General features: G+C 37.1%; 1 protein-coding gene and 1 non-coding gene across 4 annotated transcripts in view; both read right to left on the minus strand.

The window, feature by feature from the left end:
• Window positions 1–302: 302 nt before the first annotated feature.
• On the minus strand, window positions 303–409 carry LOC115940563 (U6 spliceosomal RNA). Its single transcript, XR_004075303.1, has one exon. It is a non-coding gene; the product is annotated as a U6 spliceosomal RNA (small nuclear RNA).
• Window positions 410–9,146: 8,737 nt separating this feature from the next.
• Window positions 9,147–27,302, minus strand: part of BRMS1L (BRMS1 like transcriptional repressor) — a 31,175-nt gene continuing 13,019 nt past the window's right edge. For 2 of the 3 annotated variants that reach the window (XM_081830618.1, XM_081830619.1), the window contains 6 exons: window positions 15,988–16,084; window positions 14,887–14,970; window positions 13,974–14,038; window positions 13,215–13,254; window positions 12,439–12,586; window positions 9,147–10,747 (listed from right to left, as the gene is read on the minus strand). In XM_081830618.1, coding sequence (XP_081686744.1) covers window positions 10,630–10,747; window positions 12,439–12,586; window positions 13,215–13,254; window positions 13,974–14,038; window positions 14,887–14,970; window positions 15,988–16,084 — 552 coding nt within the window. In that variant the 3' untranslated portion in view covers window positions 9,147–10,629. The remainder of the gene's footprint in view (window positions 10,748–12,438; window positions 12,587–13,214; window positions 13,255–13,973; window positions 14,039–14,886; window positions 14,971–15,987; window positions 16,085–27,302) is intronic. The other variant, XM_006732207.3, reaches the window with a different exon arrangement.

Here is a 27,302-nt window from a genome sequence, read left to right on the forward strand (position 1 = left end):
ATATTGGACTGTACTCCCCCTTCTTATGACGATGATGTGACATGCCTACATGATGAGATGAAGTGAGGTGAATGGTGTAGGTGTTGTGACGCAGTGTTAGGAGACTACTGACCTTCTGATGATCTGCCAGGAGGATCATCTGCTCCCCGACCGCAGGTGACTGCAGGCAACTGAAACCACAGACAGCAAAACCGTGAATGAGGGAAGACTAATGTATTTTGTTTTTTCATGTCTTGTAACATTTTCTTAATATTTTTTAGTTATTTTGAAACAGGAGATCAGAGTTTTTTTGTTTTTTGTTTTTAAATATGGAATGCTTTGTGAATGTGCATGCCAGCTTCGTGTGGGAGCCAGGCTAATTTTCTCTGTATATTGTTCCAATTGTAGTGTATGTGATGCTTAGGCTCACTTAGGTGATCACAGTAGATCACAGTTTTGACCTGTATCGTGGGCATATCTTTCTGGCATAGGAACGAGTTATTCTACTTCTTTTTCTCTTTTTATTATAATAATTTTGCATGGGATTTGACCTTCATACTTTTTATTTTTATATAAAAAGAGTTTTCGTGGACATCTACACTAAGCAAGGTACGAAACCTTCTCTAACATCACGGAGTTCCCTCTTTAGTTCTTTTTGTATGGGGCTCAATAATAGGGTGCCTTGTTTTCTGAGCTTTTCTTGGTTCTGTTGCCAAACCCCACTTCAATTTGAACCTTCCCTTTTCTTCATCTCTGCTGTCTATCTTGCTGAATTTTAATTCCATTTCTTCTTTGGAAGCATTGTGACTATTCTTGGCCTTTTGTTCTTCCACAGACATTACCAAAACAAGTTTGTCAGTTTCCTTGAAAAACCCTGTTAGAATTTATTTTCTGTATTTCATTTAAGTATTTAAAAATGATATATATCTCAGGGCACTTGGCTGGCTCAGTTGGTGGAGCGTGCAACTCTTGATCATAGGGTCTTGAGTTCAAGCCCCACATTGGGCATGGGCCTACTTGAAAAAGAAAAGAAAAGGCAACAAAAATTATATATATCTCTTTCATACATTGTAAGGGTAAATACTGCTTCAAGAGGGCTTCCTCTTTTCCATTTGGTATTCATTTTCTTCTTGACTAAACTAGACTGTTTTAAAACCACATGTTTTTATTACTGGGTTCCATACAGATCTCTAGGGGAGAACTGCTGATGGTGGCGATGGAGTTTGAAAGGGGCTGAGAGAAAAAATGCAGGGAGTTTCCTGCCTCCCTTAAATCTCACCCCACGGGACCATTTCTTACACATCTGCTCATGCAGTCAGCTGGGAACTGCTGCTGGGTTTTTTAGATAGCCTTCTCATCCCTTGCCAGATGGTCTAGGGGTTTGTAAAAGTAGACAAGAAATCAGAGAGAATAAAGAAATATTAGAAATGTCTTCACTCTTAGATCAGTTTGAAGACAGTCTATATTCCTCAGCCACCAAGGTGTTGGAATTCTAACAGATAAACCTCAAAGCGCCCTCTGCTGGCAGCCAGTATTAACCACCACTAGTCAACAGCGAAATAATGCAGATTTCATTGGTACATATTTTTAAGATGGTGATCACACATAGGGAGTTATATTTACTATTATGTCCTCCAACTAACCGAATGGAACTCAAGCACCATAAGTTAAAATAGCTCTAAATTATACAGAATCTACAGTTTTGTTCTGTTTTGTTTTTACTACAAGTTTTCAAGTATTACAAACAAATCTAAACACTGTTTGAAGATGAAATGGACTAGTCATTTATAATTGTTGAGAATAATTGTTATGTTAAAAATAATTGTTTTGGACATTTTTATTATGAACAGGTGTCAGTATTTCTGGAATAAACACATGCTGTGTGTCTGTGCTTCTAACTTTACATTTTTCCCTGGTCAAAACAAACTCATAACTAATCCTCTTTCAGTCTTTATGTAAAATTTCTAACTGCCTAAAAGAGATTATCATAAAGAAGAATAAAGATAAATTCTTGGATTTATAAAATTAAATTTACATTTACCATGGTTAATAGTTTACTACAGTACAGCCTTAAAAATAAAGTTAAATAAAATTAAATGGAGGAATGAAATAACACCTTGAAAATTCAAATCATCCATTAATTTCTAAACTGATAGTTACTCGTGTATTAGCATAGTTATAGGAAGATATTCAAAATATCAACATCACTTATCTTGCTCAACAAAATTAACTATTTTGTGTATTTACACACTAATATATACAGGACTTGCTTAACTTTTTTCTAAAAGGATTATAGAAATTTTATGGTTCCTTATTTTCAAAGCTCTAATAATTTGTGCCTATGTACTGAGGTCAGTAAAACCTCACAGTAACTTTTGGTATAACTCAATGTACCAGTGATAGTGTTTACCCTCAAGAGAAGAAACTATGAAACAATCTAGTTTTAGATCTTTATGTAAAAGATCAATAAATTGGGCGCCTGGGTGGCTCAGTTGGTTAAGCGACTGCCTTCGGCTCAGGTCATGATCCTGGAGTCCCGGGATCGAGTCCCACATCGGGCTCCCTGCTCCGCAGGGGGTCTGCTTCTCCCTCTGCCCTCTTCCCTCTCGTGCTCTCTGTCTCTCATTCTCTCTCTCTCAAATAAATAAATAAAATCTTTAAAAAAAAAATTCTACCATTAAAAAAAAGATCAATAAATTAATTCATTTTCCAGTATGAATTAATATTTATTAATTTGCTATTTGTAAATCTTATTATTACCAGTTAGGCCCTTCCTGATTAATAAGTCTGTGGAGTCTATTGATTATAAATAGATCCTTGGGGAAAAACACAACCATAAAAAATTCTATTTTAAGAATATTGAGGATAAAATTGGGAAAGTGTGGGGCAAAAAGCTTACCAACAGGGTTATAAATTTAATAGACAAATAGAAACTATTTAATGCCATTCAGAGCACTTTCATCTGTATTAAAAGTTCTGTTTCCTTTTGTTTAATTATATACTTTGTTTCTATAGTAACTCTAAAGCATATAATCCGTTACAATGTTCCTAAGCCTTTTACATGGTGACTTCTTTTCAGTCCATAAACAGTAATAACAATATAATCCTTGTTTAGAACTGCATCTTCTTCCTGAAGATCCCTTAATTAGTACGCAATAGAATTAAATGCAACTGCAGTCTCACTATACAAATTTGAATAATTAGAAGAAAAAATACAAATCCTAAACTAAGTACCTTAGTTTTCTAGGAATTTACTGCCACCTTCAGGTTTTAATCAAAATGCATTAGTACTATAGCTTTTACATTTCTAGGAAAGAGTCCCTGGTTAATGCAGTAGAAATATTATTTTTTGGTTTTGAAGGCAAAGTGCTTTCTAACTTAGATTGCAGTACAAATGTCTTTCATGAAATGTGCTTTCATTTTGTCTTGTCTTTTATGATTCTTCTATAACATGTAATTGAAAATCAAAACCTACAGTTTGTTTTATCAGTCATTATAACTATAATTATACACTGGGAGCTCCTAGAAGACTGTCCAAAATATACTTAAGGATCTTTAGGTTAAATCTAATGAAAAACCCTTCAACAACAAAACTGTTTTCAGTGTTCCATGTATTGATGCCCTCCAGCCAAAGACCACCCTGAACTTACCTGGAATTAAACAAGCTGGGTCTCTTGCTCATTGCAGTGAGGAAGCATATGCCATAGGGGATTGTGGGTGTCTGAGAAAGAAGGTATTTTAAAAAGGACTTACAGGATTGTACTGTATTAGGGGATTTTTGGTAGGGCTCATAGAAGTGTCAGAAAGTGGGGGCAATTCTATGATTGGGCATCTTTTTTTTTTTTTTTAAGATTTTATTTATTTATTCATGAGAGACAGAGAGAGAGAGAGGCAGAGGGAGAAGCAGGCTCCCAAGGAGCAGGGAGCCCGATGCGGGGCTCGATCCCAGGACCCTGGGACCATGACCTGAGCCGAAGGCAGACGCTTAACCATCTGAGCCACCCAAGCGCCCCTATGATTGGGCATCTTGATTAATATTTATAAGACAGGAGGAATGAAGTGAGGCCAAAGATGCAATTGATAAAGAAGCAATAGGGGGAGGTTGCGTGTTTTCGTTGTCTGCAGACTGACCTTGTTTCTATCTAGACTTAGACAAGCTTGTGAGGGGGAGAAGGTCTTGGGGTTTTTTTGTCTCGCTTCATCACAGTCAGAGTGGCCTTGTTTGATATTGGTGCTTTAAGAGGCTGTTTATGCTCAACGGGAGAACTCCAAGGCCTAGCAATGGGTGCCAGGCAGTTCCTAGTTTTCTTTCTCACATACACATTTGCAGCTCTACCAATATCCTTATTTTTTATTCCTTGAACTTGTGGTGAAATTACCAAAGTTTATTATAAAAAAAAAAAGAAAGAAAAGATGAAAATCAACAGAGTATGAAGCCATGGTGTTTGTGATAAATGTTGCAAGGGTCAGAAACCCAGCTCAAAAAAAAAAAAAAAATAGCAAAACGGGAATTTATTAGAAGACTCATGTGACACGAGAAAGATTGTGGTACAGAGGGAGCGTGGGTCAGCTGGAAGAAGAAAGTTAAATGCCAACTACCTGTCCGTCCTCCGTCTCTTCGGCTCCCTGTGTCGTCTTTCTACACAGGGCAGGAAACTTAATTGTCTGTAGTTCTTAAACTTTGTTGTCTTCCCAGTTTCAGTATGAGAGGGAGATGGATTCTGTTTCCACAGTCACAGCTTGAAAGATCTCAGCAAAGGATTCTAATCGGGGCAGCCTGGGCTACATGCCCACGTCGTCTAAACAACTGTGACCGAGACTGGCAGACCATGAGAGAAATGGGTGCTCCCGCTGAAGCCACATGATTGGGGGAAAAGCCTTTCTTGGAAAAAGTGGAACTGCAGTGCCCTGCAGACAAAAGAATTGAGGTCCAGCAGGGAGCAAAAAAATGATAATAATAATCAGTTCTGGGTTAGAAATATAACATTTGCTATAAAGAAAAAGGGCAAAAAGCAAGGAGACCAGTTAGGCCATCACAATCATCCCAATAAAATACATTAAAGGCTTGAATTAGGGCAGCATCTGGGGCACAGGACGAAAGAGGGTGATTTCAGAAAATGTTTCAGAGTTAAAATCTATAGGACTTGACAATTAGATATGGGGAGTCAAAATATGTAAATAGCCCTTACATAGGATTTATCATGTAATAGCCACTGTTCTAAGCACATAGTATATATTAATTCATTGAATCCTCCTCACAACACTATGAAACATTTAGAATTATTATTTTCATTTTCAGATGAGGACACTGGGAGGCACAGGAAGGTAAAGAAATTATCCACAGTCATACAGTTGGTAAGTGACAGAGTTCACACGCACTTAGTCTTGCTCTGAAGCCCATGAGTTTAGTCAGCTGCCACAGCCTGCCCAGGGCCTGAATTTGGGTGGATGGACTCATGAATCAAGGGTGGGAACAGAGGAGGAATACAACTGGGGTTGGGGCAGGGATGTGAAGAAGAGATAATAATTTGGTTTTGTATGTGTGAAGTTCAAAAAGTGTGACCACCAGATGGAAATGCCCCGCAGGTAACTTGTAATATGTAACTTGGGTGAGGGCAGAGATTTAGATTTGGGATTGTCAGAACATACATAGCTGAAGTCAATGTGGTCATTGTAGTAGTCATTAAGTAGATGTACTTAAACATCCTGAAATCATAAATTTATCCTCAAACAAGTGAAAACACCTTACTGTTTTTGCCATTAACAATGCCATTTTTTAATTCTTTAAATAATAAGTGAAGTATGGTATTTCTTTTCCCATCCCTTTAATAGCAGCTGTCGTTTAGCCTCTGCTCAAGGATCTGGTTTTCTAAGCAGTTTAACATAAACTGTAATCTTTCTGGTAGAGATGAAAAGCTACCATGTGGCTGCTTCTGGACTAGAATTATGACACTTCTGTCCTCAAGAGGATGCGGCAGTGTGCTGGCAAGGTCACCCACCTCAAAACTAGATTAGACACAGGAAAACGGATAAGGAAAGGAAAAGTAAACTTTAAAGACTGTTACTACATAACGTTTTCCCTTGACCTTTAATAATAAAATGAGTCGGGCGCCTGGGTGGCTCAGTTGGTTAAGCGACTGCCTTCGGCTCAGGTCATGATCCTGGAGTCCCGGGATCGAGTCCCACATCAGGCTCCCTTCTCAGCAGAGAGTCTGCTTCTCCCTCTGACCCTCCCCCTCTCATGCTCTCTGTCTCTCATTCTCTCTCTCTCAAATAAATAAATAAAATCTTTAAAAAAAATAATAATAATAAAATGAGTCTTTGAAAGAGAATGCATTAGCTTCAAGTTTAAGAGCAAAGAAATTTTAGACTTACATTACTTTCTAGTGATAGAAAGATGGATGGATGGATGAATGGGTGGGTGGGGGAGGAAGGAAGAGAGAGAGAAACACACATTTTTCAGAAAGATTAGCAACTTGAGATAAAAGCTGTTTTAGAACACTCTAAATATGGGCGCCTGGGTGGCTCAGTTGGTTAACCATCTGCCTTCGGCTCAGGTCATGATCCTGGGGTCCTAGGATCGAGGCCTGCATCGGGCTCCCTGCTCCTTGGGGAGCCTGCTTCTCCCTCTGCCTCTGCCTCTCTCTGTCTCTCATGAATAAATAAATAAAATCTTAAAAAAAAACAACACCCCAAATATAAGTTCTGTCACAGTATTTTGCCTCTTGTACCTTGTGAAAAACCTCATGACCAGAAATTCCTAATATATGACAAATTTATAAAGAATAAACATATTAGAATTCTTACATTATGTTCATTTTGTTTTAAACATGAAAAATATTAAATAACAACTTTCTGTTTATACATCAAATACAGTTCCTGGTACATGACAAGCATTAAAAATTACAGGTACAGGCTGCCCGTGAAGTCAGGATCCATTCTGGTCCAATAAACTGGCCAGAGTGGGAAAGCCTATGGCATAGAAAGAACTTAGAGGGGGAAGTGGGAAAGGCCTGCACAGCCCAGTAATAGGGGAGAGATCTTGATCAGCAGGGCACCAGGAAAAAAAAGAAAGTCAAAAGTAAGATGATAGCAGTGTGTCCAGCACAATACCAGAAAGGGGATACCCTCACCAGAGAACTGATGACTCACCAAAACAAATCTGATCACAAGGTTGTTTTCACACAGATTTTCCTAGAAGGAGAGACCTGACTTGAGGAGTCAGGTCTCTCCTTCTCAACTATAAGTCCCAATTTAAATTATTAAACTGACACTTGGCTGCCCTTCAATCCCCTATGAGTTGGTCAGCCTAACTTCCCCAGAGCTGTCACCTTGGGGCATGTTACCAGTTTGCTAGGGCTGCTCTAACAAAATACCACAGACTGGAAGGCTTAAACAACAGAAACTCGTTTTCTCACAGTGCTGGATATTAGAAGTCCAGGATCAAGGTATTGGCATGTTTGGTTTCTTCTTAGGTCTCTCTTCTTGGCTGGCAGGTAGTGACCTTGCCCTGTCCTCACATAGTCTCCTCTGTATGCACCTGATGTCCAAATTTCCTCTTCTTTTGTCAGTCAGATTGGATTAGGGTCCACCCTAAAATGATCTCATTTTAACTAATCACCTCTCTAAAGACCCTATCTCCAAATACAGTCACATTCTGAGGTGCTGGGGGTAATGGCTTCAGCATATGAATTTTGGTGAAGGGGGTGGGAGGCACAATTCAGCCCATTACAGGATATATAGATAAAGTTCAAGTTTCTGGGCCTGTGAAATAAAGGGCAAGACTGGGCCACAGTGTCCAATGGGGAAACTGTCTCAGTTAATCCCGCCCGACCTAGCAGCCACAATTCCTGTAATTCATCCATAAAGACAATATAAGGAACATGCATTTTTCCCTAACCCCATTCTAAACTTTCATTTTTTAAAAAAAAATATTTTAGATTTCCTTATCTTTAGCAATTAAAATAGTTTATATTCCAATTTGGCATGGGACTACATAAATCCTAACTAGTATATTCATCCTGCATCTACTTTTTTACCCTATAAATTCATTTTAGTTCAGTTTTAATGTACTGAACTTCTGGGCCCACAAACAAAATCTTCGAAATAACAGCCAATGTCCCTGTTTTTCTTTTCAACTAATTATCAGTGAGGTGTACACAGTTCTCTGAGTGGTGTTTGAGTTCTAAGTAACAATATGTATTTCAGAACAACCTGAGGAAGGCTGCAATGAAAAGTGCTCAGGCTACCAATGAGAGAAAGGGACAGAATGAGGAGTGTGCTCTTAATTTGCTAATAATTATTAGTGATGCACTGGATTAGTGATGGTTAGGGTGTTTTTTTAATGGAAAATGGCAGAAAGGGATGGGCTGATTATGAAATACTGGGAGCTGTGGCAGGAAAGGCCTATAAACTGATCCTAAAACAGAGACTGATTATAAACATGACAGCAGCGGGAGCAACTGATCATATCACACTTCACAGATTCTAACAATCCTCCTAAACCTTTTGACCAGAGTCTAATGGCAAACTGCCAATATATAATATAAAAATATCTATAAATACATTTTAGATTACTTTATTTTATAGTACTTTATAGATTATTATAGTTGTATATGTTTTCAAAGTAAATGCACTAATCGTAGTTTTTAAAATACAAATTTTCTATTTAGAATTTCAGAACATATGCGGTACATTTTTGTTAAAGTATAACATATATGTATATTTTATTTTATTTATTTATTTTTTTTAAAGATTTTATTTATTTATTTGAGAGAGAGAATGAGATAGAGAGAGCATGAGAGGGAGGAGGGTCAGAGGGAGAAGCAGACTCCCCGCCGAGCAGGGAGCCCGATGCGGGACTCGATCCTGGGACTCCAGGATCATGACCTGAGCCGAAGGCAGTCGCTTAACCAACTGAGCCACCCAGGCGCCCCATATATGTATATTTTAAAATTAAGTATAATTTGGCCATCTTGAATATCTAAATGTACCCCAACAGAGGTTGAACTGTGATGTAGGGAAGCAGAAACATTTAACACTCCAACTCTCCGTACCTATTAATGTAAATTGGCTGAAATCATTCTTAGAAGTGGACCTTCTATTTCTATAACCTTAGAAATAGGTTATAAAGAACTTAACACACGAGTAATTCGAGACACTCCAAATGACACTCAACACATCTTTTTATTATATACTAAATTTAAAAATACAAATCTTATTAAAAATGCTTATGAAACATTGTATATATAAGTACTGTCAAATACTATTGGATTATGACATTATATACATTTGTTAAGGTTAATTAGAAACAGAACAAAGTATATAACTTTGCTGATAACGAATTTCAGAAGTCAAATATTTTAACATTTGGCAACTGTGAAGTAGTGATCTGCACAGGAAAATGTTTTCAGAGGTAAAATAGTAAGAAAACAAACGGAATAATGCAGATATTCCTGCCCTGTTAATAAGTAGCTCTCTTCCTCATCCTCCGCAGTCTCATTATAACAGAAATTAAAGTGCACAAGACCACCAGGAAAACTTGACTTGGTTGTACCCTAATATATGCTACAGCCAATTGTGCTGCCATATTGAGGGTTTCAATTCTTTGTACTGTTCCTGAGGTTTTCGAAGTTCATTTTGCATGTGGCTAAGGGAAGAGAGGCCAATACTTTCTAAATTGCACCAAGTGGCCTTAAAGTGTAGAACCACCAAAGATAAAAATATTAATTTGGGAATAGATTCAAGAACATTGTCCCTGTCTACTTTGCCCTAGGAATAAAATTAATATAAGAACCTAGTTTTACCTCTGGAAAATGCTTACTAAAAATCTGTTTCAAAAGGTCAGACATGAACAGCAAGCACCACAATACTGTCAGTTACTATTCACCACTTATATACTGCATCATAAATACCAGGCATAAATACCTGACCTCTACAGGTTCACAAGAAATACAGGTAGAAGCATGTTATTACTTGACACTAATTTTACTAATTAACATTAAGTATAATTTGTAAAAATAGGTCACCACCATACAATCAAGGAAGAGGAGAAGGAAAGCTCCTAGTCTACAAAAGTGCTCCCTTTAGCTTTCAAACCCAATAGCTTCATTTTGGGTAAAACAAGATTGTAAAGAAAGGCCATCAGTTCTAAATAAGCTGATGATGCCATACATACATACTCACGTATATATGTTTAAATTTCAATTCTGATTTAACGCAATGTACTAGTACAAACCATTTATAGGAAACATTTTATCAGGCTTATTTACAAACACAATGAGTGACAAAGATACAGAAAAATCAAAGAAATTGCAGACAAATATAGCCATTTAGCAACACAGTTCACTAAAGATAAAACAGATTTGCATAATGTTTTTAAAAAACAAAGAAAAAAATTTAGTAAGAAACCCCTACCGTATATACCTATTGGTCATTGGACCTAAAAGGCAAATAAATGTAATGATCATGATTAAGTTTTTATTACTGCCTCATTGACATATCAATATGAGGTCTACTTAGAGTACTACCTACAAATACAGTCTCATGATTTGATGAGAATATTAAGTTATTGAATACATTTTTAACTCCCATGGCACATCACACTTGATAACACTAATAAGGTAGCTTTAGATAACACTTAAATCATGATTATGAATGTTTAATTGAATATTTTCCTTTCTGTAGCTGTGAAATGTAAAGCTTAGATTTGCTTCCATCAGGCCTCTTAAACCAAACTTCATCATGGTTAATTGTTGTAATTACAGCACTAAAAAGGGGGGGGAAAAAAGAATGAATGAATGAATTGCAATACGCCTCCACCACTCATTTTAGAGTACTAGCCATAAAACCGAAATAGCTGGACTGCAAGAGTAGATTCAGATATATAATTGTCATTTACCACAATGCTGCACCATCAGCAGGGCATACTGTCAAAAACATCACATTCAGCAACACTTTTTAAAGAGACAATCTCCTTTCTCTCCTTAATAGAACTGGACATATTTACTATAAGAACTATTAAATGCACATCGTTCCACTACATCCCCACCCCACCCCACCCCCCCAAAACACACAGTGGAGCTAAAAACACTAATTATATAGTATTACAGCTCCAATTTATATCAGCCCTGGCTGTAGGAAATCTTTAATGGTTTTAAATTTTTTTTCAAATGCTTTATTTTTTCAGAGTATCCACTTAAGTTTTTATTTAAATTCTAGTTAGTTAACATAGAGTGTAATACTGGTTTCAGGAGTGTAGGAAATCTTAAAAATACCAATCAATCCCTAATTCCTAGTGTCAAAACATCTGTAGGTAACTTGTATGGATTCTTTTTTGACACTACTTATCTTTATGTAGAAATATTTTAAAAACAGATTTGTGTTTAATACTCATAGTATTTCATCTCTTTTTAAATCACATTTATGCTAAGTAGTCAGTAAAATGTCTTAAAAGTAGTAAGACAAAAGAATCTAGGGGTATCACATAGAACCTAGTAATTAGCTCAGTGTGCTTCTATGAGGAAAGTTACTATACACAATGCTCCTACTATCCTAAAACTTTACAGATGAAATTACAGTCCAAGTAAAACCACTGTATTTGGAAAATGAGTATTCTTCCCTAAATACAAACACTGCATTTACCATTCATACCTAGAAAAAGATACTTTCTTACTATAGAATGTTACCACTCTGAGAATTAAATCCTAAACTACTGAAGGAACAAAAGCAGTGATTAGCATTAATACTTTCCAAAAGCTACAACCAGATAAAACTTAGAAGGCTATCAGGACGCCTGGCTGGCTCACGCAGTGGAGCATGTGACTCTTGATCTCGGGGCTGTGGATTTGAGCCCCATATTGGGTGTAGAGATTACTTAAAAAAATAAAATCTTAAAAAAAAACAAAACAGATAAACTTAGAAGGCTGTATAATTATAGAAACGTTGTTTAAGCTTAGACAGATTGAGTCTTTTAAAAGGCAGCTTTCAGTTTTCAAGTTATATTCTAATTACTGTGACTCTTAAGGCTTTCGTTAATTTTCCATTCCTTTCCTACTCTAATTGATACATATTCTTTGTATCCAAAATACTGTAACACAACCAAAAAAGTTAACGATTAATATATCTACCCAAAACTCGTAACAGAATGGTTTAAAGATCATAATATTAAAATCCTAACAATTCATCTACTTTAAGAACTAACAAACAGGACCACTTACCTGGGCTAAATAATTCCAACATTTCCTCTTGTGTTAATGCTTGTGCTCAAGAACTTAATATATGATGTAAGTCTATAAATATTAACACTGGTGAACATACATGCTAATCAAATCATATGCCAAGAGAAAAGAAGGATCCATAGGCAACTAATGGTGCATTATGAATGCACTACAGACGGGGCAAATATTTATTGACAATAATGTTGTAAATACTGAACAATGGTGAAATGATAATTTTTACCTTGTAGGACATTCATCTTTTTTATCAATACATATTGTTTGTCCACGTATATACCATTCACCATCATAGTATAATCTTCCTTCTTCGGATCTAGCACTGTGCAGATGTTTTTCCAGTTTCACAGGTGCTAAAGGGATCAGTTCAAAAACTGTTATATTAATAAGACATTGTCAGAAAAACAAAAGTGCAGAACATTAAGCAGTAACACCAATCCATGCATATATGTGAAAAAACACTAAAAATATTTCTTAGATAACAACTGTAAATCTAATAGAAATAAGAGAGGGGCGCGTGGGTGGCTCAGTCGGTTAAGCGACTGCCTTCAGCTCAGGTCATGATCCCAGAGTCCCAGGATCGAGCCCCACTAGGGCTCCTTGCTCAGTGGGGAGCCTGCTTCTCTCTCTGATGCGCCCCCCTCTTATGCTCTCTCTCTCACTCTCTCTCAAATAAATAAAATCTTTAAAAAAAAAAAGAATTTAATTTCTTACATTTCTTATATAATTCAGTAAGTTTTTAATATAACAACAAAATGAAGCTATACAATGTACAATAAATCATCAGTTAACTAGACAAGTGCCAGAAGGGGAAGCAGGTGCATTATCAGTTACTAGTGCCAATTTTAAGTAGGATTTTAAAACATTGTAATTCCAGGAGTAGTGTTCACTGATGAAATGAAACCACTGATGGGGGCGCTGTTTGGTATGTGGATGACTTAACAGTCCTGATTCAACCAGTCTCCACAGAGAAGATTCCTGAACTTAGATTAAATGACTTACGTTCTGTTTTCACTCTGTGTGGACCCAGTGTAGCCATTGCCTTAATTAAAAAAAGAAAGACATTGAGTTTATAGACTGAAAGTATATTGTGGGATCTATTTAATGTCTACAACACTACTGATGACCTCAGTAGCTAACAGTGAAATACAATCTTCAGTTGCTCTAATAAATTTTAATGTCTAAGACCAGAAGGAATATAAAGAATAACCATTCCACCTAGAGGTGTTATCAATACCTGAATTCATCTCTTGCAACTAAGAAGTTTCTGAAAACGGAAAAATTTAATACAAAAAATAAGTCTCCACTTTCAAACAAGCACAGAAAATCCTATAATTTTTGAATGTTTAATGAGAGAATGCAAGACATACAATAAGAGTTCAAATACTCACTTTCATTCATTCAACAAATATTTATTGAGTGCCCTCAGAAAGCCAGGACTGGGCTTAGGACTAGGCACAGAAAGATTATATATTACTTTTGTATAATAATTATTATTATTACCCTAAATAAATGCTTTTCTGTACTTTTGCATAAATTATTAATTACATTATTACAGGAAAAAATACAAATTGCTGACATGTCTCTCTTAAAGTATTCTTGCAATCCACAGTTATCTTTATTAGCATTAACTGCCACAGAATGTTGCAAAGTAAGGCATATTAACAATAATCATATTTTGATGTATTAGTGAAAAACCACAGCATCTTACAAAGTAGACTATAAAAAGATAACTTGTATTCCATTGCTCTTTAATCATACCTTCCTAATTGTTGTCCAGTCTTCAAGAATATCAAGATCTTGTAGCATATAAACTATATATGGACGTGGAAAAGTCAAGGTCAATTTAGCTGTAAGAATTTCACACTTTGAATTTTATTTCCAAACTTCTGTTTTTCAGAGAATTGGAACAATGATTTGTGGACATAATCTTTTGGCATGCTGAATTCTGACTTCAAATTATTCTCCAAAAAACTCAATACCAGGATAAATATATTTCAGTACTTCAGATGCTATAACCATATTCTCTTAATTCTAGGATATCACTGATTATAAGATATACCACCAACGTAATCACTGTTTTGAGGTGGGGATGGGAAAAGACAGGGGTAAGGGGGAGGGTACCACAGGGAACACCAAGATTGAAAGCACATACTACTTCAAGTTAAAGACACTCCAGTTTTGGAGGCTCATGGGTGGCTCAGTCCATTAAATGTCTGACTCTTCTGATTTTGGCTCAGGTCATGATGACAGGGTTTTGAGATTGAGCCCCGCACAGGGCTCCGCGCTGGGCATGGAGCCTGCTTATGATTCTCTCTCTCCCTCTCCCTCTGCTGCTCCTCTCTCTCTCTCAAAAAACAAACAAAAAACATAAAAACTTCAGAAACATTGAAAAGTGTTAAAAAATATACATGTGAATTAATCATGCTATATTCACATCAAAGCCTTTGTGAACTACAAAGCCATATTTTCAAAGTTGAGATCATGACTAAATTTCTACTCCTTCCCTACCCCTCTTAATCTAAACTATATTCTTCTGCCTCAGTTTTGTAAATCATCTTTTGCCTATTACAGGATCATATAAATAAAGTCAATGTATACTAATAAAAATTACAAAGTTAGGGACAATGCAAAAATGTATACCAAGGCAAAAAAAAAATTTAGAAAAGGATATCTGAAACAACAACTGGCTTCTTTTTGTCAGGACTGAAAGGATCCTTCCTCTTTTTTCTTGACTGAAGCTCATCATTCCACAGCTCTGGCAAGTAAATAAAAATTAAGTATTAGCTGATTTCTGGAGATCAAAGTGGGGGAAAAGGCTCTGTAATTTCATGGTAGCAAAATTTCATTGGAAGCTATGTATATACACATGTGACTATATAATTTCATGAGCAGCTATATATTCATAAAATTTCCTCTGCCTTTATTAAAGTAAAAATCAACTTGGCACTTAATGACTAATAACTGATGAACATGTTCAGGTACTTTGTTAAATATACATTGCATGCATTGTGTCATCCTCAAAGCTATCTCTGAGGTAGGTATTCCTATTATTTCCATTTTACAGATGAGGAAACTGATTTAGAAAAGCTAAAGTAACTGTTCATAGTCACCCAAGCAGTAGGGACTGGGGCAGTGGCATTACGAGTTCAGCGTGTCTGACCCCACTGTGCCTATTCTACACCAGAGAAATAAAATCTCTAAGAGGAAAAGCAATATACACGCAAGACCTGTAGAGTAACCCAGTACATCTTCAACCCGATGTAGAAAGCCTTTCCATAATACCCTAGAAAAAGCAATTTCAACCTTGGACTGATGTAATTATTAATGAGTTTTTCCTTTTTCTGAGACAAAAATCTCCCTCCCTGTAATTTCCAGTTTGTGTGATACCAAAAAGAAAAGGTTTTTATTCCTTCTTCCACCTGATCTTTCAAGACTTAAAGGGAAGAACATATACTGTAGTTGTCTTCCAGTACTATTCTTATATTATAAAAATATTCTTACTGTTTTATAGTATACCATTCTTACTCCTGTAGTTGCTGTCATACTTCTCTTTTGTCCCTTTTCACGCACTCCATTTTCTATGTCTTTCTGAAATGTGAATTCAAATCAAAGCAACAATCACAAGCCTATCAAATTCTTTAGAAGTCTCCCCCTTTCTCCTCTCATTAGGACACTTCATTTACATAACATTTATATCAGGAGACTCGGATATTATGAGACACTGGTTCAGTGTCACTTAAAGTAAACATCACCATCACCTCATTCCCGTTACCTGAGGTAATATCAATGCTGTGCCTATCCTCTTCAAGCCTTCTTATCTTCTCCTCCAGTTCACTCTGGACTGTATCATATAACAAAAGCTTTTCGCTCTGGAAAAAAAAAAGATTATGCATAAGTAGAAATAAAAAATTGGTCTTAACTATGAGTACTAAATAACTTACTCTTAAAGTACTTTAACACGATGCTTTTGTCTGCTAACTTAAAATTTTTTTAAGATAAAATGCCAAAAACATGAAAGAAAGAAAACTAGAAAATATAGAATCTAAGTATAGATTTAAATACATGCAATTATATTGTTTAATAACATCTAAATTTATATGTGATATGAGGGTAAATGTTTACCTACAATTCATAGTAAGCTCCAATGGCCCCTTTTAAATATAAGCAGGTCCTACCTGTCACTATAATAGAGAACCTGTCCTATAAAGTAGATCATTATAAAATGGTTCATGTTTTCTCATCACAACAATAATTGAGCCTTTATTCCTCACTAACATCTCAATATGATACAAAATAGACTACTGTATCACAAAGAGAAAGATTCAAGTACGAATTCTGTAATCATTTTAAATCTAATGAGAGTCAAAATCATAAAACTACAGACTATATCCAGATCTCTCAACAAAACTATAGAAAGATTGAGGGACTTGCTAAAAGAGACTATTTACTACTAGCAAATCAGACTAGAACCCAGGTCTACTAGTTCTAGCCCCTTGTTCTTTTAATTAGAAAACATTATATCCCTTATTTTCAAAGGGATAAAATATACATAAGTATAATATTTAGATTTGTTATATAAAAAGCTTATGACAGATCCCCAACCCATCCACCACACCCTTCCTCTAGTGAGGATAGGCTACTGATACATAATTAGATATGACTGTCGTCTCATAGAAACTACTGGAATACAATTAGATAGGATTTCTTGTGGAAGGCACAGGCCACAGCCATTTGGCAGCACTCCCAGTGTAAATCATGAAATCCTCTCTTTCGGGTTTGAAATTTAGAGTCTACACATGCTTGAAGGTTCTCCTGAGTGGTAGAGAGAAGATGGCTTTTGTCCATTTGAGGCAAGCCAGGAGCTTGAGAAAGTAAAGCTGAAGACTAAAACTCGATCTCATATGAAAAATCATCTCCTTGCTTGCTACCCTCTATGCTTATTTCTTTTTACTTGTTCGCCTACCTTTGGTAAAGCCTTATGAACTATTCCAGCCTTATCTACATGTTATGTAGATAAAAGCTTTTGTTTTTAAGCTTATGAAAATTTAACTGCTGCAGTCTCTTTCATTTCTATTGATAAAATTGCCCTAGGTCAACCAAAATGCTAAAATAAGTCCACTAATCATTCTTTATAATTAAAAAAACAAAACAAAACACAGTGAGCCTGAAATATTTAAAGCTTTGAAGACACCTCTAAAGATATTAAAAGTATAAAGTGTACAGATAGAAGTGCCTTGAATCTATTCACAGTCTTATTTCTTTGTCCTTCTCTCTCTTATCCTCAACCCCGTAAGATCCTCAAAAACCTTTCCTGAGTAGGAAAGAAAGTTATTAACACAGGAGCGAGAGGACACCTGGAAAAGAAATGGCATCCAACCTCCCCTGCTTAGGTGCCTCTACAGGCTTCTTTGTTCAATAGGTAATTCAGCTTTTTTAAAGTATTTACTATAATTATATATTTGGCTTCAAAATCCCATACCCCTCCAATCTCCAAACCTATACTTACTCCTTTGAATGTGGATAGGAGTTACTGACTCACTTCTAATGGATAGAATGTGGCAGAAATCTAGGTCATAAAAAACATCGTCGCTTCCATCCTGCTCTCTTGGATCACTCACTCTGAGAGATGCAGTCACTGGGTCCTGGGGACCCTCAGGCAGCATCTGGAGAGGCCCATAGAACTAAGGCTTCCAACCAACAACCAGCAAAAACTTGCCAGCCTTGTGACTGAGTCGCCTTGGAAGCAGATCCTCCAGCCCCCAGTCAAGCCTTCAGATAACTGCTTCGGCTGGCTGACCTCTTTATTGCAACTTTATGGGACTCCCTGAGCCAGAACCAACCAGCTAAGTTGCTCCCAAATTCCTGGCTACAGAGACTACAAAATAATAAATTTTATTCTTGTTTCAAGTCACTAAGTTTTGGAGTAATTTATTACAAAGCAACAGATAACCAATACAAGAGCTCTCAACAAGCTTATTTCTATACACCTTTTCCCAAGAAGCTACTCTACCCAACTGAAAATGAGAACAAGATCTAGTGGAAAAGACGTAAAGGGAACTTCTAGAGTGATGGTGAAAAGACACCCCATGAAGATAGCGATGCAGATGGCCTAGAAAGCATCTGAAGGAGGGCACAGGATGGAGCAGGACAGGGGATTCTGGGGAAACAGGGGATGCTCCTCGGGGATTATCTGATGCATTTGATCACATGGAAAACAGCATTAGGAAGCTTTCATAAATCTGCTGGAATCTCTGAGAAGAAATGACAAAACTAAGAATAAACGAAGCAATTATTAATTCCGAAGCTACAAATAGATTTGTATAAAAAGGGAAGTTTGAGTGTAGTGTAACTCTTGGCTCAGTAAACAATATTTATAGCTACAACGAAAACAAAAATTGAGACATAACAGTATTGGAAAAATGGGATGAGGGAAACTATTACAGAATCTTCAGCTTTCATAACAGGAAACCAATAGATAATATCTAAAACTGATATTATTTAGAAATATGAGGGCAAATTCCAGAAGCTGTAACTACAAGAGTTAGATCATTGCTGCTGGAATGTAGAATTTAGAGATGGGAGAGGGGACTGCTGTGTTTCATTATAAGCCGGTGCCTTAGGAAACATGTACACATATTACCTGCTAAAAGCAAAGGTTTAAAAGAGTATTTAGAACTACAGGGAAATCCTCACAAAATGGTAATCGTAAAACAGGATATAAAATAGTATGTATAGTTATACCAGCTATGTGAAAAACAATTATACAAACATGCACATACTTATTAACAAATGTCCACTGCTTGGTAGATTATGGTTCATTGTATTTACTTCTTTAGACTTACTTCTCAAGTTTTCTCAATACTTATTAATGTTATAATCAGAAAAAAATAAATAAATGAATAGATAACCAAGATCAGAGCCCTGAAGAGCCTCAATTTTCTCAGGAACTGGAATCCTAACCCTGAGCCCTCAGGGCCTGAGACCTTGCTACCACCTGCTGTCGATCTTAACACTCATCTCCAGATCCGTGGGGAGGCTTAAATGAGATAACCTAAATAAAGCATCACCACCTGTCCCAGTGTCTGGCACACTGTATTCTATAAATGTGATTTCCTTCCTTAATTTGACACAAACCATCTGCTGCCTCGATTGCCTCTGTGGTTTGCTGGCATACTCTCTGTACGCATACCCTTATGAACATGTCTTCTAGTCTCTGGTCCTGGCCCCTCTTTCTATCTGCTGCTAATCAAACTTACTTTGACAACTGGCAGTGTGTCTCCCTTCTTCCCACTTCCCCTGCCTCTCAGTTATTTCTATATGAGCCAAATGTAGAACTAAGTAATAAGCAGATAAAAAGCCCTGAATAACAAAGTTTCAGATTTAATGGTAAATTGCATGAATGACTAGAAAGATCAAAGGATTTCAGTCTTGGTTCTGCTGCTCCTTAAACATGTGACCCTAAGCAAATTACTTAAGCTCTCTGAGCCCCTCAGTTAACCCATTCATAAAATCAAGATAATTCCTATTTCATTAGGCTGTGGTAAGGATTAAAATGAGAGTGAATATAAAATAGATAACACTCTAAATGTAAGTTTCCTTCCAGCCTTTATTTCATGTCTAAAATGCCCTTGAACTACTGAAGAGTATTAATTATATAAGTAAACAGATCATTTATAATACTAATTCTATATTAAGTATTAAAAAACGAAGCCATAACTAAATTAGAAGAAATTTAGGTAAATATTTAGCATCTCTATGGAGGAGGGAAGACTTTCAAAGCTGAAAAATGATGGAAGAGGGGTGCCTGGGTGGCGCAGTTGGTTAAGTGGCCAACTCTTATTTAGGCTCAGGTCATGATCTCAGGGTGCTGAGATCGAGCCCCACATTGGACTCCACACTCAGCAGGGAGTCTGCTTGAGATTCTCTCTCTCTCTCTCTCTCCCTCTGCCCCTGCCCCCACACTCTCACACGCACTGCTCTCTCTCTAAAATCTTTTTTTTTTAAGATTTTATTTATTCATTTGAGAAAGAGCATGAGCTGGGAGAGGAGCAGAGGGAGAGGGAGAAGCAGACTCCCCACTGTGCAGGGAGCCGGATGCGGGACTCGATCCCAGGACCCTGGGATTATGACCTGAGCCGAAGGCAGACACTTACCCAACTGAGCCACCCAGGCACCCTAAAATAAATAAATCTTTAAAAAATGATGGAAGAAGGGCACCTGGGTGGCTCAGTCATTAAGTTCTGCCTTCGGCTCAGTCATGATCCCAGGGTTCTGGGATTGAGCCCCGCATCAGGCTCCCTGCTCAGCGGGAAGCCTGCTTCTCCTCTCCCATTCTCCCTGCTTGTGTTCTCTCTCTCGCTATGTCTCTCTCTGTCAAATAAATAAATAAATAAAATCTTTAAAAAAAAAAAGATGGAAGAGAAAGAATATCAATATATTTGTCTAAGTAAAATATATTACTTGACAGTACACTGCTGACTTTTATGTCTGACAATACAGTAGACTAGATATCCTCAAAACAAAACCCAGAAAATCTCAAAACAAAACAAAACCTCCCAACACACCTACACAGATATTCTAAATAAAATACCACAAACATCTTTTTAAAGGTATAGTTAAGCTCTTAAAAAAGTAAGAGAGATCTCCAAGAACCAAAAATAAACAAGGAGCAGGAAACCAGCATGCTAACCTGGTGTTGAAGCTATGGTTTCCTTGAGGGTATTTGCTGGTGTTGGTAACCTAGAGGAATGGTTTTTAGTGGCTGTTTGGGAAAAAGAGAAAGATCTTGGGCCTAAGCAAAGTGAGGAACAAGAACTGGGATCCCTGCATAGCCCTGAAGGGTTATATCTTCAAAGAAAAGGCAGACTAGAAAAGATTCACCTGAGGGAAATTCAGATGAATCTCAGGCAATAAATGGAAGTTTTTCCCAAAAATATGTCATCTTAGGCCTGATCTCTACATATTTGAGATTCAAATGTAGATTACCTGCATCTTCTAGGAAATTCCAAGCCTAAAATTAAAGCAGTCATGTGCTTTTGGCATACCAGGATGCCTAGCTGAAACAACCTAGCAGAAATAAAAGCAGATACTATCTGAAGAACTACATCCTCTGTCCAAGGTGCACAGAATTCCAACCAATAAAGCCTGCTACAGTCCAGAATTATGAAATAAGGAAATAAGCTGTGAGGTTTGGCAGAAATTTGAAGAAGAAAAAAAAAAAAAACAGCAGAATTAGACTCTGAAGAACTTCAGATAATATATTGAGTAAAAAATATGAATTAAGGGGCGCCTGGGTGGCTCAGTTGGTTAAGCATCTGCCTTCAGCTCGGGTCATGATCTCAGGGTCCAGGATCAAGCCCTGCATCAGGCTCCCTGCTCAGCGAGAAGTCTGCTTCTCCCTCTCACTTTCCCTCTCGCTCTCTCTCTCAAATAAATAAAAACCTTTAAAAAAATATATATGAATTAAGTATTAAGAAATATGGAAGATAAAATGAGGACTTACATATGATTAACTCAAGTTCCAGAAGGAAGCAGAGAAAACGAAAGGCAATACCAGAAAAAATAATATCTAAGAAATTTCCAGAACTAATGGAAAACAAATTCTCAGATTCAGAAAGCACAACAAATCCAAGTAAGGACAGAAAAATAATCTCTATGGAGACACACAATAAAGAAACTGAAGAACAGCAAAGAAAAGAATGTAAAAATAGCTAGTAAAAGGAAGGAAAAAAGCTATCTACAAATGATTACAGACTTCTAAGCAGACTGTGGAAAGTAAAATCCTAAAAATGTTAAGAGGAAATAATTATCATCCTACAATGTTTTATCCCCCTAAACTGTCGTTCCAGAATTATACAAATAATTATACAAATAAGCTATTTTAGACAAGTAAAAACTGAGTTTACCATCAGCGGACTCTCAGTGAAGAAATGCTTAGGATGTTCTTCAAGAGGCAGAAAAGGAACTTGCAAGGAAGGGTTACAACTCAAAAACAATGAGCAAAAAACTAGTAAAATATGCAAAAACCTAAAAAGAACTAAATCAATGAGATCAGAATAATGCTTCATTTGAAGGGTAAAAAGGCAAAATGGAACTAAAGGACTGAAAAATATAACTTGTACTTTGGGAGGGAGGAACTAGAGTTAGAGAGTTCAAGGGTCCTTTATAATTCAGGAGGAAGACAGAGTTATTAATATTTGATTCTAATGTAGATATGCATACTGAAAATTTAAGCTAATCATTAAAATATAGAGCATACCAATGTATGATGCAATTTTTTTTAAAAAGATTTTATTTATTTGAGCGAGTAAGCAAGAGAGAGAGCACGAGCAGGGGGAGGGGCAGAGGGAGAAGCAGACTCCCCGCTGAACAGGGAGCCTGACACAGGGTTCAATCCTGGGACTCTAGGATCATGACCTGAGCCAAAGGCAGACGCTTAACTGACTGAGCCAGCCAGGTGCCCCTGTATGATGAAATTTTTAAAACTCAATAAACCACACACACCCAGGAAAGGTCAGGAAAGAATAAAAAAGGATAAAGCAGAAAAAATAGAAAACACAAAATAGGTTAGTATTACATAGCAAAATAATCACTACAAATATAATTGGACTAAATTTACCAATTAAAAGACAGGGATTCTTAAAAGTTTTTAAATCAACACATGTCCTATTTATTTACAAATAATATGCCTAAAATATAGACCATAAAAAAGTTGGAGAAAAAGGATAAAAAACCTCTCATCAGGCAAGGGGTGCCTGGGTGGCTCAGTCAGTTGAGCGTCCAACTCTTAGTTTCAGCTCAGGTCATGATCTCAGGGTTGTGAGATCGAGCCCCACATCAAGCTCCACGCTCAGAGGGGAGTCTGCTTGAGATTCTCTCTCTCTCTCCCCCTCTCCCTCTGCCCTTCCATCCTCCATTAAAATAAATAAATCTTTAAAAAAAAAATTGGGGGCCCCTAGGTGGCTCAGTCAGTTCAGCATCTGCTTTTGGCTCAGGTCATGATCCCAGGGTCCTGGGATTGAGTCCCACATTGGGCTCCTTGCTCAGTGAGGAGTCTATTTCTCCCTCTGCCTGCCACTCCCTCTGCTTGTGCTCTCTCTCTCTGACAAAGAAATAAAATCTTAAAAAATAATAATAAACTAAAATTAAAAAAAAACTTTTATCAGGCAAATGCCAGGCCAAATAAAACAAGAATAGCTACTTTAATTATCAGACAAAATAGACTTTATGGCAAAAATCATTGTTACAGAGGAAAGTACATTTAAAAAGAATAAAATGGGGCGCCTGGGTGGCTCAGTTGGTTAAGCGACTGCCTTCGGCTCAGGTCATGATCCTGGAGTCCCGGGATCGAGTCCCGCATCGGGCTCCCTGCTCCGCAGGGGGTCTGCTTCTCCCTCTCCCGCTCCCCCCTCTTGTGCTCTTTCTCTCTCTCACTCTCTCTCTCAAATAAATAAATAAAATCTTAAAAAAAAAAAAAAAAAGGATAAATGTGGGGCGCCTGGGTGGCTCAGTCGTTAAGTGTCTGCCTTCGGCTAAGGTCATGATCCCAGGGTCCTGGGATCGAGCCCCACATCGGACTCCCTGCTCAGTGGGAAGCCTGCTTCTCCCTCTCCCACTCCCCCTGCTTGTGTTCCCTCTCTCCCTGTGTTTCTCTCTGTCAAATAAACAAATAAAATCTTTAAAAAAAATAAAAAATAAAAAGGATAAAATATTATATTCGTTAGAAGATACAGAAATTAGAAAATGAATCTGATAATACAGCCTCTATATACTTCATACACATACACATATATAAAGCAAAAACTGATAGAAATATAAAAAGATATGAGAAATTATTATATAAAGCAAAAACTGGTAGAAATATGAAAAGATGAGAAACTAATAATCTCATTTATAATAGCATCAAAAAGAACAAAATACTTAGGAATAAACTTAAGTAAGGAAATGAAAGACTCGCATATTGAACACTATGAAACACTGATAAAAGAAATTAAGCACAAATAAATGAAGACATTCCATATTCTTAGATTGGAAGACTTAATATTGTTAAAAAGTCCATACTACCCAAAGTGATTCACAAATTCAATGCAATCTCTTACCAAAATCCCAATGGAATTTTTTTTATAGAAATAGAAAAAAAGCCTAAAATGAATATAGAACCACAACAAAAACCCAAATAGCTAAAAAAATTCTTGAGAAAGAAGAACAAAATGAGGCCTCACATGTCCTAATTTCAAAATTATTACAAAGCTATAATAAGTAAAACAGTATGGTACTGGCATAAAGACAGGCATATAGACCAATAGAAATAGAGCCCAGAAATAAACCCATGCATACCTGGTCACCTAATCTTCAACAAGGGTGCAAAGAATACATAATGGGGAATGGCTAGTCTCTTCAACAAATGCTGTTGGGAAAACTGGATAGCCACAGGCAAAAGAATGAAATTTGACCCTTACCTTAACGCCATACACAAAAATGAAAATGGATTAAAGTTTTGTTTTCAAAGATTTATTTATTTATTTATTTATTTTTTAAAGATTTTATTTATTTATTTGAGAGAGAGAGAGCACATGAGAGGGGGGAGGGTCAGAGGGAGAAGCAGGCTCCCTGCCGAGCAGGGAGCCCGATGCGGGACTCGATCCAGGGACTCCAGGATCATGACCTGAGCCGAAGGCAGTCGCTTAACCAACTGAGCCACCCAGGCGCCCTTCAAAGATTTATTTTTAAGCGAGAGAGAGCATGCATGCACAAGTGGGGGCAGGGAGAGAGAGAGAGAATTTCAAGCAGACTCCCTGCTGAGTGTGGAGCTGACATGGGTCTCGTTCTCACAACCCTGAGATCATGACCTGAGCTGAAATCAAGAGTCGGACACTCAACCGACTGAGCCACCAGGTGCCCCAAAACAGATTAAAGATTTAAATGAAACTAGAAAACCCCTAGAAGAAAATATAAAGGATAAGCTTCATGAAATTGCTCTAGGAAATGATTTCTTGTATATGACAAAAGCACAGACAACAAAAGCAGAAAGAGATAAGTGGGACTATATCAAACTAAAAAGCTCTGCACAGCAAAGGAACAATGAGGGTGGAAAGGCAACCTACAGAATGGGAGAAAATATTTGAAAATCATGTATCTGGTAAAGGACTAATATAAAAAATACACAAGGAACTCAATTTAAAAATTAGCAAAGGACTTGAATAGACCTTTTTTCCAAAGAAGACATACAAATGGCCAAATACATGAGAAGATGCTCAACATCACTATTCATCAGAAAAATGGAAATTAAAATCACAGCATGGGGGTGCACCAGGATGTCTCAGTGGGTTGAGCATCTGACTCTTGGTTTCGGCTCAGGTTATGATCTCAGGGTAATGAGATCCAGCCTGGCGCTGGGCTCCGCACTCAGTAGAGAGTCTGCTTAAGATTCTCTCTCTCTCTCCTTTTGCTTCTTCCCCTACTCAAGCATGCACATGCTCCCTCTCTCTCAAATAAATAAATCTTTTTAAAAAAAAGTCACAGGGGGTGCCTGGGTGGCTCAGTCGTTAAGCGTCTGCCTTCAGCTCAGGTCATGATCTCAGGGTCCTGGGATCGAGCCCCACATCGGGCTCCCTGCTGAGTGGGAAGTCTGCTTCTCCCTATCCCACTCCCCCTGCTTGTGTTCCTGCTCTCGCTAACCCTCTCTCTGTAAAAAAAAAAAAAAAAAGTCACAGTGTGGTATCACTTCACACCTATTAGTATGGCTATTATCAAAAAACAAAAGATAACAAGTGTTGGTGAGGATATGGAGAAATTGAAACCCTGTGCACAGGTGATAGGAATGTAAAATGGTGTGGTTACCATGAAAAATAGTATGGAGTTTCCTTAAAAAAATTAAAAATAGAACTATCTGATCCAAGCAATCTGACTTCTGAGTATATTCCCAAAAGAACTGAAATCAGGATCTCAAAGAGATTTGCACTCCCGTGTTCACTGCAGCACTACTCACAATACCCAAGATGTGAAAAACAACCTAAATGCACAATGAAGGATGAATGGATAAAGAAAATATGATATACACATACAATGAAATATTATTCAATCTTTAAAAAATTCCGAAGTCCTGTCATACAATACAACATGGATGAACCCTGAGGACATTATGCTAAATGAAATAAGCCAGTCACATAGGGACAGATATTGCATGATACCACTTACATAAGGTATATAAACTAGCCAAACACATAGAAACAGAGAGTAGCCAAAAGCTAGGGAGAAAGGAAACTGGGAAGTTGCTGTTGGTGGGTATAAAGATTCAGTTAAACCTCATGATTAAGTTCTAGAGGTCTGTAGTTAAACCTCATGATTAAGTTCTAGAGGTCTGTATTACAACAGTGTACTGATAGTTAACAATACTGTATTACACAGTTAATATTTGTTAAGAGGGGTAGATCTCAATGTTAAGTGTTATGTTGTTGTGTTTTTTTTAAGATTTTATTTATTTATTTGACAGAGAGAGAGCAAGCACAAGCAGGGGGAGCAGGAGAGGGAGAAGCAGGCTTCCCCACTGAGCAGGGATCCTGATGCGGGACTTGATCCCAGGACCCTGGGATCATGACATGAGCTGAAGGCAGACGCTTAACCATCTGAGCCACCCAGGCGCCCTCAATGTTAAGTGTTCTTACCACAGTTAAAAAAATTTTTTTTAAAGAAGAAAGTAAGAAAAAAGAAAAAGATAAAAGAAATTCCATAGGAGATAAGTTTCTCTGGGAGCTCTGGAATCATGAGCATTCAGTCTCCAGGACTGTACCATCCTTTTTGATCAAAGGAATCCATGACAGTGGACGTGCCTTATGGGGCATTTCATCATCGGTACCTTTGGCCTCCGGATCTGAAATGATGAATGACTTTACTATTTTGAAAGGAACAATATGTGGATTTTCTTAGGACATAAAGAAGAAAACTAGTAACAAAAAAAATAATAATAAAGGAGGTATTAACAAATCCACCATCACACAGAATTCCAACATACCTTCCTCAGTAATTGAAAGATGAGGCAGACAAAAAATAAGAAACAATAAGTCCATACTTCTATAAATAAATGAACTG

This window comes from Leptonychotes weddellii, chromosome 9, assembly GCF_054177405.1.
Source record: "Leptonychotes weddellii isolate Sample4059 chromosome 9, ASM5417740v2, whole genome shotgun sequence".
Classification (NCBI taxonomy): domain Eukaryota; kingdom Metazoa; phylum Chordata; class Mammalia; order Carnivora; family Phocidae; genus Leptonychotes; species Leptonychotes weddellii.